This window comes from Grampus griseus, assembly GCF_964374135.1.
Source record: "Grampus griseus genome assembly, chromosome: X".
Lineage (NCBI taxonomy): Eukaryota > Metazoa > Chordata > Mammalia > Artiodactyla > Delphinidae > Grampus > Grampus griseus.
This window is the reverse complement of record NC_138999.1, coordinates 7,430,868-7,446,330: the sequence shown is the minus strand read 5'-3', so window position 1 is coordinate 7,446,330 and position 15,463 is coordinate 7,430,868. Positions and strand designations below refer to the sequence as shown.

Below are 15,463 nucleotides of genomic sequence, written 5' to 3'. Positions count from 1 at the left end.
CCCACCGCAAGCCCCTGGGGCCGAGCGGCTTTCAGAACCCAGACCTTCCGAATCTTAGAAACAGGGTACCTACACCCTATAAATCACGTAACCCCCTCAGTGGCTTCTGGGGCAGGATGCTGGGATCACACACATGAATATCCTCCAGGAAACCTGACAATTCAGACAAAATGGAGACAAAACTATTTATAACAGCCTCGTCATTGAAATAAAGTTTTCCCATCAAATGGAATCCAGCTTGAAAAATCTTACTTGTTAGAACTTTCTGGATTTTTAAAAAATTATGGATAAAGGACTGAGGAGCTACATAAGTAAATAACTACTTTAAAGGCCGATAGGAGTGGGATAAAATCGAGTGTGCAGTGGGTCAGAGAAGGCCATTTTAGGTCTCTTTCTAGAATAACCCATTCCAGTCTTTCACGAAGGCAGGGAATACTTTTGCGCTACCAAACTTTTCACACTTTTACTAGATCCTTATTACAACATCAATTCCCCGAAGGCAGCCATATGCCAGCCTCAGGCGACCTGGCCTTGCCACTCTCCTGGTTCCATCAGCAGTCGCCCACTGTTCTAGCCAGAACACCCGAATCCTCAGCAGCGCACAGGCTCTGACCACCGTTCCCACATTTCTCTCCAGGCTCCTCTCTCTCCATCACGAATCCCACACCCTGCCCACACTGTGTTCCTTGGCACACCAGGCCCTCCTCTCTGCACCACCTCAGATAGCACTGTCCTCCCCCAACCCGCCAAGCTCCTATTTATCTTCCAGATGCTGGCATTTATATCACCTCCTTCAGGAAGCCTTCCCTGATTTCCTAAGTCTGGGCTAAGTATACTTCCCAGGCACTCCCCATCACCATACCTATCACATCCTGATATGATCAGTATTTATATATATGTGTATACACACACACACACACACACACCCCTCACATGCACACACACACACTCCAACTAGTCTATAAGGGTGGGGGGAGTCTCTTGTCTGGTTTGTGTGCCACGGTGGGGATCAAGCCAGGTGTCTAGACCCTGTGTCCCCTTTAAGTGGGCAAGGGCCATTGTATTCACGTCAGGTACATAGCTGGAACTATATATCCATGTTGAATGAATGAGAGCAACAAACGAATGAAAATCAGGAAACTCAGGTCCATCCATTCACTCAAGGGCTATTTATTGAGCACCTACGTACTACGTGCCACGTACTGTTCCACACCCTGGGGTACAGCAGTGAACAAAGCAAACTCAGGTCCCTGCCTTCGTGGAATCTCAGCTTGTACGAGAAGACACTAGATTGAATAAGTAAGTAAATGAAGGGCTCCAACAGAAGGTGGTAGGTGCTAGAGAGGAGAATACAGCACGTTCCAATGGCAGCCATTTCCTACAATGGTGCAGGAGAACAGTCGGACACGTCCTCAAAAAGTTAAACAAGGGGGTTTCCCTGGTGGCGCAGTGGTTGAGAGTCCGCCTGCCGACACAGGGGACACGGGTTCGTGCCCCGGTCCGGGAAGATCCCACATGCCGCAGAGCGGCTGGGCCCGTGAGCCATGGCCGCTGAGCCTGCGCGTCCGGAGCCTGTTCTCCACAACGGGAGAGGCCACAACAGTGAGAGGCCCGCGTATTACAAAAAAAAAAAAAAAAAAGTTAAACAAGGAGTCACCACCTGACCAAACACTTCCATTCCTAGGCATCTGCCCACGAGAAATGAAAACATACACCCAACACAAGACATGTACGCAAATGTTCACAACTGCATATTCACAGAAGCCAAAGAGTGGAAACAACCCATATGCCCATCAATTGCTGAATGGAGAAACAAAATGTGGTCCACCTACAATGGCAACCAAAAGGAATGAAGCGCTGACACATGCGACAGCATGGATGAACCTTGGAAACGTTATGCTGTAAAAGAAGCCAGTCACAAAAGACCATATATTGTATGCTTCCATTTTATGAAATGTCCAGAGTAGGCAAATTTACAGAGACAGCAAGTAGATTAGCGGCTGCCCAGGACTGAGCGGAGGCTAGGGACACTGGGGCTGATAGCTAAAGGGTAGGAAGGTTCTTTGGGAGCTGATGAAAATGTTCTAAAATTGGCCTTGGTGATGTTGCAAAACTCTGTGAATACACTAAAAACCACCAAGTTGTACACTTTAACTAGGTGAACTGTATGGTATGTGAGTTATATCTCAATAAAGCTGTTACGTACACACACACATACATACATATAGTGGGCGAGGGCGACGAGGCTCAGAGAGGGAGACGTGCTTTTAGAAAAGGTGGTCAGAGAACACCTCAAGCAGAAGATGACATTGGAACAAAAACTGCCTTGTGTGGAACAACAGCGACACCCAGTGGTGGCTCCTGGTTAACGCCCTGCAGAGGAGCCGCAGCTTGGGCGTCGGAATATAATGTCTGGGCTGCCAATACGGAGGTGACTGGCAAGATAGTGGGACCCCTGGGGCTCGCCACTGGGGAACGGGAAGGTGAATGGGGCAGTTTTCTGGCTTTTCCTTCATCCAGATCAAAAGAACACTTTCGCCACCTTCACTGCCAAGATCATCTTTTTCTTGCCTCCCTCCTATATTCATCTGCTGATGTGACCATGGGATCGCCCTTCTCCAGCAGTCCTCACCCCTGGCTGCATATTAAAATCACAGGGGAAAGGGGGCTTTACTCAATGCTAGGGTGTCATCTCCAGGGAGCTACTATTTAATTGAAGCCTGGGCAGCAGCATTTTTTTTTAATTCCCCAGGTGATTCTTCCTGAAAGAACTGATGGAAATCGGATTAACAGTGAAGCCCGATGGTCGGTATCTGACTTGTTAAAGACAGCCCGACAGGGCTCTGAGATCAGTTGATAAATCTATACTGTGTGACTCTAGCAGGAAGCCAAGACATCTACTCTGATTCCTTCATTTCCCGTATTCATCCCTCCTTCCCAGGAGCCAAGAATAACACAGGGTACAGTTTTATAAATCTATTCTAAAGAAAGACATCAAAGTTCGCAGCAAACTACCCTCTCCGCCCTCTCCCCCCCCACCTACCTTTAAAGGACTTCATAGAGCCTAATGAATGGGTGGCAAAACGCCATATGTCCATGAACTCGAATTCCCTCCCAGCACTGCTGCCAATATATACCGGGAGCGCCACTGGGAGGGGAAGGACAGGATGGGCGGAATGGGTGGGTAGCTGCTGTGGCCGGAAGGAGAGGACTGCCCCTTCAGCACTCTCCTGGGCCCTTTAGGACATGCCAGGCAGAGGGAGCCCCTCCCCGGCAACCAGGCCCCTCTTACCATTGTAGATGTAACGAGTGACAGGGAAGCCAGAAATCAAAGTCCTCTAATCACAAAATTTTACCCTATGCCCCGCAGGTGCTCTGCGAGTACGTACTATATTCAACCTGTATCACACAGCCATTCTCTGATCAGTCCTATAAGCAGAACTAGCGTGTTACTACAGGCAGGGGGAGTTTCTTAAGGGAATCTCTTCAGCATGATCAAATTTTTTTCTCCTTAGACATTAACCTTCACAGCCTCCTAAAAGGAAGTAAGTTTCAGGAAACAATTTCCATGGAGGGCTGTGCATTTGCTATTAAAAGGGGAGGTGTCCCCTCCAGATACTCATTCATTCATTCTGGAAACAGCAACTGCTCACAAACATGGTGTTGGGATTATAAAAATGAAGGACACGGAGTCGCTGAGGGTCAGAACAACCCATGGGCTGGAGGTACCTCCCCCGGGCCTTCCTCAGACCCTGTGGTGTCTCACGTTACTGTGAGCGTCTCTCGATGTTTACAATTCATCTCAGGGCCTGCCGGTGTTAGTAAAGGCCAGTCTCATATGATGTTTTATTTTTAGAGATCAACATGTTCCCGTCCTTTCTCACCTTCTACGTGGCCAAGTACTATAGAATGTGAAATGTGTGTTTTCAATAAAATCCAGCATGGCGGTAAACCTTTCTACAGTGTGGAAAGGGCCAACCCGCCTTCTCGGTACCGCGCTCCAATGACCATACCTGGGCCTGTCCGTGCCTTGGGGTCTTTTTGCTTTACTGATGATAGATTTATGTTAAGTGTACCGTCATGTATTGTGCCCTTAGGTATTTCAAGTAACAGCCCCTTTGCCTGAAGTACAAGAGAAACACTCCACGTACCTGCCAGCAGGCCGATGAGCAGCATCACCGCCCATCCCGACCAGGCGTCCAGCAAGCTCTTGATGAACTCCCATATGGACTCCTTGCTTTTGCTGGTTATCTAGAAGCAGAAAGACATCGGAGCTGATGTGGATACACTTTCCAATTCAGGCTTCCTTCTCTGAAACTGTTTCCTCAGGAAACACGGTGATTGAGAAAACGAATATAATGAAGCAACTAGACTGCCGCTAACGTGACTCTTCCAGTTACCTAGCACAGTGGTTAAACGGGCTTTCTAGTTCACAGAGCTAGAAAGATGCCATGGTAGTCTCCAAAGAACCCAAAAACGTTCACTTACTTAAAAAAACCTCACTAAGTGTGATGTGATCTTTGATTATTTCAAAGCCATTCTGAAGGAAGACATCACTTCGGTGTCACCGTTTTGAATACAAATCATTATTTTAGCCTAAATCGTAAGGTCTGCTCACAAAAGACCCTCTTCGACAAAGACTTCAATTCCTTCTTTCATTTTCCAGGCTACATGTTAACAACAAGAACGAACTTAATTTCTTTCTCTTCCTTCCTTCCTTCCTCCCTCCCTCCCTCCTTTCTTTCCTTCCTTCCTTCCTTTATGGCTGCGTTGGGTCTTCATTGCTGTGCACAGGCTTTCTCTAGATGTGGCGAGCAGGGGCTACTCTTCGTTGCGGTGTGCGGGCTTCTCATTGCGGTGGCTTCTCTTGTTGCGGAGCACAGGCTCTAGGCGTGCGGGCTTCAGTAGTTGTGGCTCGCGGGCTCTAGAGCGCAGGCTCAGTAGCTGTGGCACACGGGCTTAGTTGCTCCGTGGCATGTGGGATCTTCCCAGACCAGGGCTCAAACCCATGTCCCCTGCATTGGCAGGTGGATTCTTAACCACTGCGCCACCAGGGAAGTCCCAAGAACTTACTTTTTTTTTTTTTTTTGCGGTACGTGGGCCTCTCACTGCTGTGGCCTCTCCCGTTGCAGAGCACAGGCTCTGGACACGTAGGCTCAGCGGCCATGGCTCACGGGCCCAGCCGTTCTGCGGCATGTGCGATCCTCCCGGACCGGGGCACGAACCCGCGTCCCCTGCATCGGCAGGCGGACCCCCAACCACTGCGCCACCAGGGAAGCCCCGAACTTTCTTTTTTTAATTGAAGTATAGTTGATTTACAATGTTAATTTCAGGTGTACAGCAAAGTGATTTAGTTATACCTATATATATATATCCTTTTTCAGATTCTTTTCCATTATAGGTTATTACAAAATATTAAATATAGTTCCCTGTGCTATACAGTAGGACCTTGTTGTTTATCTACTTTATATATAATAGTGTGTATCTGTTAGTCCGAACTCCTAATTTATCCCTCCCCCACCCTCTTTCCCCTTTGGTAACCGTAAATTGGTTTTCTATGTCTGTGAGTGTATTTCTGTTTTGTAAATAAGTCCACTTGTACCACTTTTTTAGATTCCACATATAAGCAATATCATATGATATTTGTCTTTCTCTGACTTACTTCACTCAGTATGATAATCTCTAGGCCCATCCATGTTGCTGCAAATGGCATTATTTCATTCTTTTTTATGGCTGAGTAATATTCCATTGTATATATGTACCACACCTTCTTTATCCATTCATCTGTCGATGGACACTTAGGTTGCTTCCATGTCTTGGCTATTGTGAATGGTGCTGTTAGCTTTGTGCAGTGACAGTATCATAGCCAATGAGGTTTATCTGAGGCGTGATTACTGCTAATTGTAAATAGTGCTGCTATGAACATTGGGGTGCATGTATCTTTTTGAGTTAGAGTTTTCTCTGGATACATACCCAGGAGTGGGATTGCTGGATCACATGATAACTCTAATTTCAGTTTTTTAAGGAACCACCATACTGGTCTCCATAGTGGCTGTATCAATTTACATTCCCACCAACAGTGTAGGAGGGTTCCCTTTTCTCCACACCCTCTCCAGCACTGCTGTTTGTAGCTTTTTTGATGACAGCCATTCTGACCGGTGTGCGGTGATACCTCATTGTAGTTTTGATTAACAGCAAGAAGGCTGAAGGAGCCAGCCTGGATCACGCTTTCCAGGCAGATGGTTACATCTAAACACATCGTAAGAGCACCCCTTTGCCTCCCTGTGTTAACAGAATCCTACATTCCTGAGACCATCATTCCCCTCATAACCCTTTAGAGCAAGGGTTGGCAAACATTTTCCATAAAGAGACAGAAAGTAAATATTTTCGGTTCGGCAGGTCAGTTGGTCTCTGTGGCAACTACTGGACTCTGCTGTTGTAGCACAGAAGGAGCCATATAGAGCATGGCAGTGCACCTCTCTTGTATCCTGTGGCCATGAAAAGGAAATCCAGGGCTTTCTCAGTGGCGCAGTGGTTGAGAATCCACCTGCCACTGCAGGGGACACGGGTTTGATCCCAGTCCAGGAAGATCCCACATGCTGCAGAGCAGCTAAGCCCGTGTGCCACAACTACTGAGCCTGTGCTCTAGAGCCCGCACGCCACAACTACTGAAGCCCGCACGCCTGGAGCCCGTGCTCTGTAACAAGAGAAGCCACCGCAATGAGAAGCCAGCGCACCACAACAAAGAGTAGCCCCCACCCTCCGCAACTAGAGAAAGCCCATGCGCAGCAGTGAAGAACCAACACAGCCAAAACCAAACAAATAAATAAGTAAATAGGAAATCCAGGGACTTCCCTGGTGGTCCAGCAGTGGAGAGTCCACCTTACAGTGCAGGGGCCACAGGTTCGATCCCTGGTCAGGAAACTAAGATACCAAATGCCGCGGGGCAACTAAGCCCACGCACCACAACTACTGAGCTCATGCGCCTCAACTAGAGAGCCCATGTGCCATAAACTACAGAGCCCACACGCCCTGGAGCCCGTGTGCCACAACTACAGACCACAACTACAGAGCCCACGCACCCTGGAGCCCGTGCGCCACAACTACAGACCACAACTACAGAGCCCACGCACCCTGGAGCCCGTGCGCCACAACTACAGACCACAACTACAGAGCCCACGCGCCCTGGAGCCCGTGCGCCACAACTACAGACCACAACTACAGAGCCCACGTGCCCTGGAGCCTGTGTGCCACAACTACAGACCACAACTACAGAGCCCACGCGCCCTGGCGCCTGTGCGCCACAACTACAGATCACAAGCGCCCTGGAGCCTGTGCGCCACAACTACAGACCACAACTACAGAGCCCACGCACCCTGGAGCCTGTGAGCCACAAGTAGAGAGAGAAAACCCGCCCACCACAACTAGAGAGAAGCCCACGCGCCACAACGAAAAGATCCCGCATGTCTCAACGAAGATCCCGTGTGCTGCTGCTAAGACCCACCGCAGCCAAAAATAAATAAATAAATAAAATTTTAAAATAATAAAATAAATCTTAAAAAAAAAAGGAAATCTAAACTCCTCTTCATGGTCTACTCAGTGGTTCCCAATGTGGCCCCATCGCCCACGTGGCCAGACTCATCTCTAGTCCTCCCCTTCCGTGAATCTGCCACCAAACCTTAGAGCTCCTTGAACTGCCTAAATGTGCCACGGTCTTTCATGCCTCTGTGACCTAAAAAAGCCACTCCTGATGAGAATCCTTTCCCCTTCCTCTGCCTGGCAAATTCTTAGTCATCCTTCAAGACCCCACTGAAATCGCACCCCCTCTAAAAACTCCCTCCCTAACCATCCCTCCTAAATGATCCCACAGCACTTGATACATAACCTTACTGCAGCCCATAAAAATATATATTGACTGCCTACGAGAGGCCAGGCACTGTAATATGTGCTTTCATACACATAGAGCCCCATTTAATCTTCTGGTATAATTAACTCCATCCTTACAGATGAGAAGATGGGGTCCAGAAATGGCACCCCAAAAGTCAGCCAGCCTAAAGATGTCAAAGTCAGGATGCACCCAATCTGTCTGGTTCCAGAGCCCCACTCCTTGCCCTCCACACCACACCTCTGTATGACATAGCCTTCCACTCAAAGCACCTGGTATTAGAATTACCTGTCCACATCTCTGCCTCTCCCACTAGCCCTTCTCTTCTCTAGAACCTAGCTCAGCACACGACACATGAACCCAAGCTCTAGCTCAGTGACTGTCCGATAGAAGCATGGCCCAGCCCTCCGAAGGGATTCCCCTCACAGTGTCCTTATGAACAGCATGTACCTTTCTGTGTCTGTCGGTGTCCCGTGACTTCTCCCTCAGCCAGTCGATGGTGTGGAAGTCCTCATACGTCCCCACATCAGGGAACGGCTCGTCAAGGAAATCCATCAGGTTTCCAGAGCCACTCATCGCTCCTGCATTGACCATGCTACTTACACCTGGGAGAGAAAACCTGTCGTTAAAAACGTGAGCAGAACATCTGCACAGACCTGGCAGAACAATCCACGTGTGCTATTTTTTTGCACAGGAAAGACATTTCAGCATAGGCACCTCTGCTGTGATGAAAGATACATACAGTCTGTCTTAGTGAGCACAGGCTGCTGTAACAAAAATACCACAGACTGGGTGGCTCATCAACAACACACATTTATTTCTCACAGTTCCGGAGGCTGTGAAGTCCAAGATCAAGGCACTTACTTAGAGATTCAGTGTCTGGTGAGAGCCCACTTCCTGTTCACAGATGGCCATCTACTCACTGTGTCCTCATCTGGTGGAGCTCTCTGGGGTCTCTTTTATAAGGTCACTAATCCCATCCATGAGGACTCAGCTTTCATGACCTCATCACCTCCCAAAGGCTCCTCCTCCCAACACCATCACATTGGGGATTAGGTTTCAACATATGAATTTTGGGGAGACACAAACGTTAATTTCTTTTTTTTTAACTTTTTATTTTATATTGGAGTATAGTTGATTAACAATGTTGTGATAGTTTCAGGTGTACGGCAAAATGATTCAGTTATACATATACATGTACCTTTTTCCAATTCTTTTCCCATTTAGGTTGTTACAGGATATTGAGTAGAGTTCCCTGTGCTACACAGTAGGTCCTTGTTGGTTACCTATTTTAAATTCAGCAGGTGTACATGTCAATCCCCAACTCCCTAACTATCCCCTTCCTCCACCCTCCCCCTCAGTAACCGTAAGTTCATTCTCTAAATCTGTGAGTCTGTTTCTGACAAATGTTACTTTCTTATTATTTGTGGTAGTTTTGTGCTATAAAGTCACCATGGCCACCGAATTAGTGAGTACTAAATCACTGTCCCCAAGAGAAATACAGGGTTAGGTTCCTTTGAGCCTCTGGTCACAACATCTTCAGCAACCAATCAATATACAACCTTGTTTTGTGTGTTTCTGTTTAAAGACACCTTATCAAATATATATCGTTGGTTCATCCACTGAACTCACAGCCAACAGCACTGTCACTCACGTTGCAGGAAGTTTGTCTAACAAACATATTTTCTCCATGAGGCCCAGCACAGCCTTCTCGTGCTTAGAAACACTACAGACACTCCTGCCCTGCATTTCAAGGCCACTGGAAACAGCAAAATTACCAATAAAAAAAACACAAAAATGCGAAAAATATGGCACTAAAGAGACTGTGAAAAGAACACTTGTTTCTGGTCTGGGCACTGAAACAAGACGGCAGAGCACCAATTTCTCCAACCTCAGCTGGGATCGTGCATTCCTGGCAACTCAAACTTTTTGAGGCTCTGCACGTGCACTGACCAGGCAAGTGCCCCATGTATTGCCCTGGATGTTACAAATACATTTTAGTGAGCAGGCAAATTCACAAATACGGAACCGCTCATAATGAGGGTCAACTATAACCATTTCTAGAAAACCTCACGTTCTGCAAAAGCAGGGCATCAACATGAGAGGCCTGGGGGAAACAGGGTTGAGGCATACCACTCAAAACCAAATCACTGTAGTCAATCCAGTAACCGGTTCTCCTGGGAGATAAAGTGGACCACTGAGGTAGACAACCTCTGCGGATACTCGAGACGTACAGCAACAGCAGAGTGAAAATGCTAAGACTTAACTCACTGGTGGGAGCCAAGGTGATCCACAGAGGGAATGGTCCTCTGCACCAGGGCGGGGGGGGGATGCCATGGGGATGACAAGGAGGCAGGACAACCTGCCACGTGAGCCATGCTATGGTCTGAACGTGTGTGTCTCCCCACCCAAATTCATACATTGAAAGCCTAACCCCCAAAGGATGGTATTAGAAGGTGGGGTCTTTGGGAGGTGACTGGGTCATAAGGGCAGTACCTTCAAGAATGGGACTAGTGCCCTTATAAAAGAGGCCCCAGGGAGCTCCTCTGCCCCTTCCACCATGTAAGGACACAATAGGAAATCTGTGACTGGAAAAAGAACCATCACCTGACCATGCTGGCACCCTGATCTCAGACTGCCAGCCTCTGTTGTTTCTAAGCCACCCAGTCTATGGTATTTCGTTATAGCAGCCCGAACAGACTAAGACAAACCATACCAAGCTGGCAGCACACTGCCCCGGGCAAGCAGCCCTGAGTGCAGGCCCTCACTTCTAATTTTCCTTAAAATACAGTCAAAAGGGTGCCTGCTACCAGGGCAGTAGCAAAGTGGAGGATTTCTTCCTTTCCTGCCTAAGATAACAATTCCACTCCTGTTATTCTGCCTCCCCTTGTCTGGAAAACAATCTCAAATAAACCAAGACATCTTCCATGTTACACCACCATCAGAACCTGATTTACAGATCACACAGGAAATAATTTGACACAGAGAAAACTCTTTGCAGCAGGACCAGTGCTCACCACCAGTTAGCAAGAAAAATAATACACTCTTACAAAGACAAGAGGTTGGAATAGGCACTAAATCAAAATTTCTTTGGCAAAGAGCATGGAAATTTGAATTATACGACGGGAACCACAAAAGTGCCGGAATAAGATGGTTAAAGAAGTGAAGGGTAGTTATTAAAATATTTGAGCACAGGCTTCTCTCAATTGCTTTATGTATTTTTATATCTGGAGGACTCAACCACGACCTGACAAAACTGCATTTTGATCAAATTGAAAAGTCGCTACAGGCAAAGTGGAGTAATCACCTTACAAGCAATAAAATGGCGATAGTTATTGATTTATTGACTGTCTGTGCAACTTTGCTACTTTAAAACTTAAAAAGTTTGAAGTCTGAGCCATGCCAAGCTGAAAACTATACCCACTGATGAATGCCCAAGGAAGAATCATATTGCAGAAGTCAGTAGCAACCAATTAATAAAAGGGAAGGAATAAAATTAGAAAGCAAAGATTTCATTTTCATTTCTAGAAACGCAAGACGGTAATAGCCTTGTATTATATGTGGTAAAGAAAATCTCTGATGGGAAAAAGAAGATGGCAGGCTGCTGACCCACAATGGGTAGCCCGTGTAAGAAACACCAAGCCAGCAGATCGAAGAATTGCAGACACTTGGACATTCTATTAAAAAGAAGTTCATGTTACCTGAAATTTAACCAAATCTCTAGTCAAGCAACAACTCCAGGCAATAATGACTGAAACAAAAAGTCACTCTGGAGAACAAATGTATCCTTAAACTTTGGTGGAGCATGTCATGGTCCTGACGATCAGACGCATAATTGGTAAAGGAAAATAAACATGATTTAATCCGTAGATCTAATTGGAGGCTTTCCCTGGGGGCCCAGAAGGAGGTGGTGACTTTGCTTCTGAAGCTCGGATTAAGAAAGACAGGAGGACCAGAAGTGTAAGAAGAGGGCACCCAGGTCAGAAATAATGGAAAGAGGGAATTCCCTGGTGGTCCAGTGGCTAGGACTCTGCACTTTCACTGCTGAGGGCAGGGGTTCGAACCCTGGTCAAGGAAGTAGGATCCCGCAAGCTGTGCAGCATGGCCAAAAAATTTAAGAAAAGAAAATAAAAATGGAAAGAATTCTATCTGGGATCCCCTGGGAGATATAGATGGATAGGAAATGAGAATCCAGCCAAACACAGGAACAAAATGGAATGAACTCCAGGGACTTGATGAGAAATAAACTTAACCTGTGTAAGTTCAATACGGCACCCAAAGGGATGCAAAGACTGCTGAGCCCTGAACAACACAGGTTTGAACTGGGTGGGTCCACTTATACGTGGATTTAGTTCGATAAATATCATACCTGTATTTTCGTTTTACAGATCTTTACCTACGTGAGGGGAAAAGTTTGTGCTCGATTAGAGAGCCCAATATGTAGAATCACAAGAACTAGGGTTTGAGTCCTGATTCTATCCAGACTGTTTCAGCTTCCTGCCCTTGGGTGAGTCATTCATCAATTCCTTTGGCTTTGAGGCAGTGAGAGCAGGATGCGGCTTTTCGACTGTGCTGGGGGTCAGTGTCCCTAACTCCCACGTTGTTCAAGGGTCAACTATAGTCATCTGCACCTTAGAGGGGAGCCCTTGCTCCTCTCACCTGGTTTTATTTCTTCTCGCCAATAAGAGCACTTCTGCTGGCAGATGACACCTCTGCTTATGATTTCAGGAAGGACAGCATCCTAGATCCTGCATCTGAGATTCCTACTTGGTCTGGATCGTCGAGGTCAGAGCACAGCAAACTGCAGGCTGTGGGCTAAATCCGGCGTGCTGCCTGGCTTTGTAAATAAGTTCTAGAGGAACACAGCCATGCCCACTCCACATATTGTCTATGGCTGCTTTCACATCGCAACGGCACAGTTGAGTAGTTATGACAAAGGCCAAATGGCCCCCAAAGCCTCAAATGTTTACTATTCGGCCATTTACAGAAAACGTTTGCTGACTCCCGATCTACACGGTGGACTGAACACAGAACCAGCTCAGATTCTCTACCTGTCCCTGCATCTACAGCATTTTCAGTGGGACCTTGTGGCTCCTCTTCATTAAGAGGTAGAGTCTATTTCTCCAGCTCTTGAATCAGGGCTGGGCCTTGGGACATGCAGTGGAAGTGACAGCATGCATGTACTGAGTCTAGACCCCAAAGGCGACGCGGCCTCTGCTTTCTTCCTTGGCCTTCTGCCATGAGCAGAAACCTAGGCTACATGCTGGAAGATGAGCGACCACATGGAGTCAAGGTGGGTCATCTCAACTGAGGCCATCCTAGATCATCCAGGCTCACCAAGCACAGATTCATGAGTGAGCCCAGCCAAGAGCAGCTGGCTTTGACCCAATCAAACCACCCAGCTGACCTGCAGACCGTGAGAAAAATGAATGGTTATTGTTTTAAGCCACCAGGTGTTTCTGAAAGAGTTGTCATGTAGCAGCATCATAACAATGTTTAACAGGTATGATTTACGTGGGCTCCAAGGGAGAGAAGAAATGAAGATGCTAAGTTAGTTACAAGGGAGGACAACTAACTAAGTTAGTTGCAGCAACAGATAACACAGCTGGCAACAGAGACAGGATGGAATCGAACTTCACGCTGGAGGTGTCCATCCTGAAGAAAGAGCATCTCTCTTACACAACCATATTTACCTACACAGGGACTTCAGAAGACACAAAGGACACCTAGGTCTTTTATCCAATCCTTAAAGGCAAGAAAGGTCTACAGAGCATCAGGGTAGCTGTGGGCTTTTCATATGCAACAAGCTTTCCTAGCTTGTTGAATGTTTTTAATGACGAAAGGGTGTTGAATTTTGTCAAATGTTTTTTCTGCATCTATTGAGATGATTATGTAATTTTTATTCTTCATTTTGTTAATGTAGTGTATCACATGGGTTGAATTTCAGATGTTGAACCATCATGGCACCTAGTGATAAATCCCATTTGGTCATGGTGTAAGATCCTTTTAGTATGCAAACCAGAAACAAGACAAAAAGACAACCCTCCGAATGGCAGAAAATATTTGCAAATGAAGCAACCGACAACAGATTAATCTCCAAAATATACAAACAGCTCATGCAGCTCAATATCAAAAAAACAAACAACCCAATCAAAAAATGGGCAGAAGAAAAAATTTAAAAAATAATAAAAAAAAGAAGGTATTCCCTGGTGGCGCAGTGGCTGAGAGTCCGCCTGCCGATGCAGGGGATGTGGGTTCGTGCCCCGGTCCAGGAAGATCCCACATGCCGCGGAGCGGCTGTGCCCGTGAGCCATGGCCGCTAAGCCAGCACGTCCGGAGCCTGTGCTCCGCAATAAGGGAGGCCGCGGCAGTGAGAGGCCCGCGTACCGCAAAAAAAAAAAAAAAGGGCAGAAGACCTAAATAGACATTTCACCAAAGAAGACATACAGATGGCCAAGAGGTACTTGAAAAGATGCTCAACATCACTAATTATTAGAGAAATGCAAATCAAAACTACAATGAGGTATCACCTCACACCAGTTAGAATGCCATCATCAAAAAACCTACCAACAATAAATGCTGGAGAGGGTGGAGAAAAGGGAACCCTCTTGCACTGTTGGTGGGAATGTAAATTGATACAGCCACTATGGAGAACAGTATGGAGGTTCCTTAAAAAACTAAAAATAGAATTACCATATGATCCAGCAATCCCACTACTGGGCATATACCCAGAGAAAACCATAATTCAAAAAGAGACATGTAGGGCTTCCCTGGTGGTGCAGTGGTTGAGAGTCCGCCTGCCGATGCAGGGGACACAGGTTCGTGCCCCGGTCCGGGAAGATCCCACGTGCCGCGGAGCGGCTGGGCCCGTGAGCCATGGCCGCTGAGCCTGCGCATCTGGAGCCTGTGCTCCACAACGGGAGAGGCCACAACAGTGAGAGGCCCATGTACCGCAAAAAAAAAAAAAAAAAGAGACATGTACCCCAATGTTTATTGCAGCACTATTTACAACAGCCAGGACATGGAAGGAACCTAAGTGTCCATCGACAGATGAATGGATAAAGAAGATGTGGCACATATATACAATGGAATATTACTCAGTCATAAAAAGAAATGAAATTGAGTTATTTGTAGTGAGGTGGATGGACCTAGAGTCTGTCATACAGAGTGAAGTAAGTCAGAAAAAGAAAAACAAATACCGTATGCTAACACATATATATGGAACCTAAAAAAAAAAAAAAAGAAGAACCTAGGGGCAAGACGGGAATAAAGATGCAGACCTACTAGAGAATGGACTTGAGGATATGGGGAGGGGGAAGGGTAAGCTGGGACAAAGTGAGAGAGTGGCAAGGACATATATACACTACCAAATGTAAAATAGATAGCTAGTGGGAAGCAGCCGCATAGCACAGGGATATCAGCTTGGTGCTTTGTGACCACCTACACGGGTGGGATAGGGAGGGTGGGAGGCAGACACAAGAGGGAGGAGATATGGGGACATATGTATATGTATAGCTGATTCACTTTGTTATACAGCAGAAACTAACATACCATTGTAAAGCAATTATACTCCAATAA

General features: G+C 46.7%; 1 protein-coding gene across 6 annotated transcripts in view; it reads right to left on the bottom strand.

Moving 5' to 3' along the window:
* Positions 1-15,463, bottom strand: part of CLCN4 (chloride voltage-gated channel 4) — a 456,505-nt gene that overhangs the window by 37,551 nt on the left and 403,491 nt on the right. For 5 of the 6 annotated variants that reach the window (XM_082680601.1, XM_082680600.1, XM_082680603.1 and 2 more), the window contains 2 exons: positions 8,336-8,490; positions 4,152-4,251 (listed from right to left, as the gene is read on the bottom strand). In XM_082680601.1, the coding sequence (XP_082536727.1) occupies positions 4,152-4,251; positions 8,336-8,479 (244 nt within the window). In that variant the 5' untranslated portion in view covers positions 8,480-8,490. Of the gene's footprint in view, positions 1-4,151; positions 4,252-8,335; positions 8,491-9,086; positions 9,173-15,463 lie in introns of those variants that run through there. The other variant, XM_082680599.1, reaches the window with a different exon arrangement.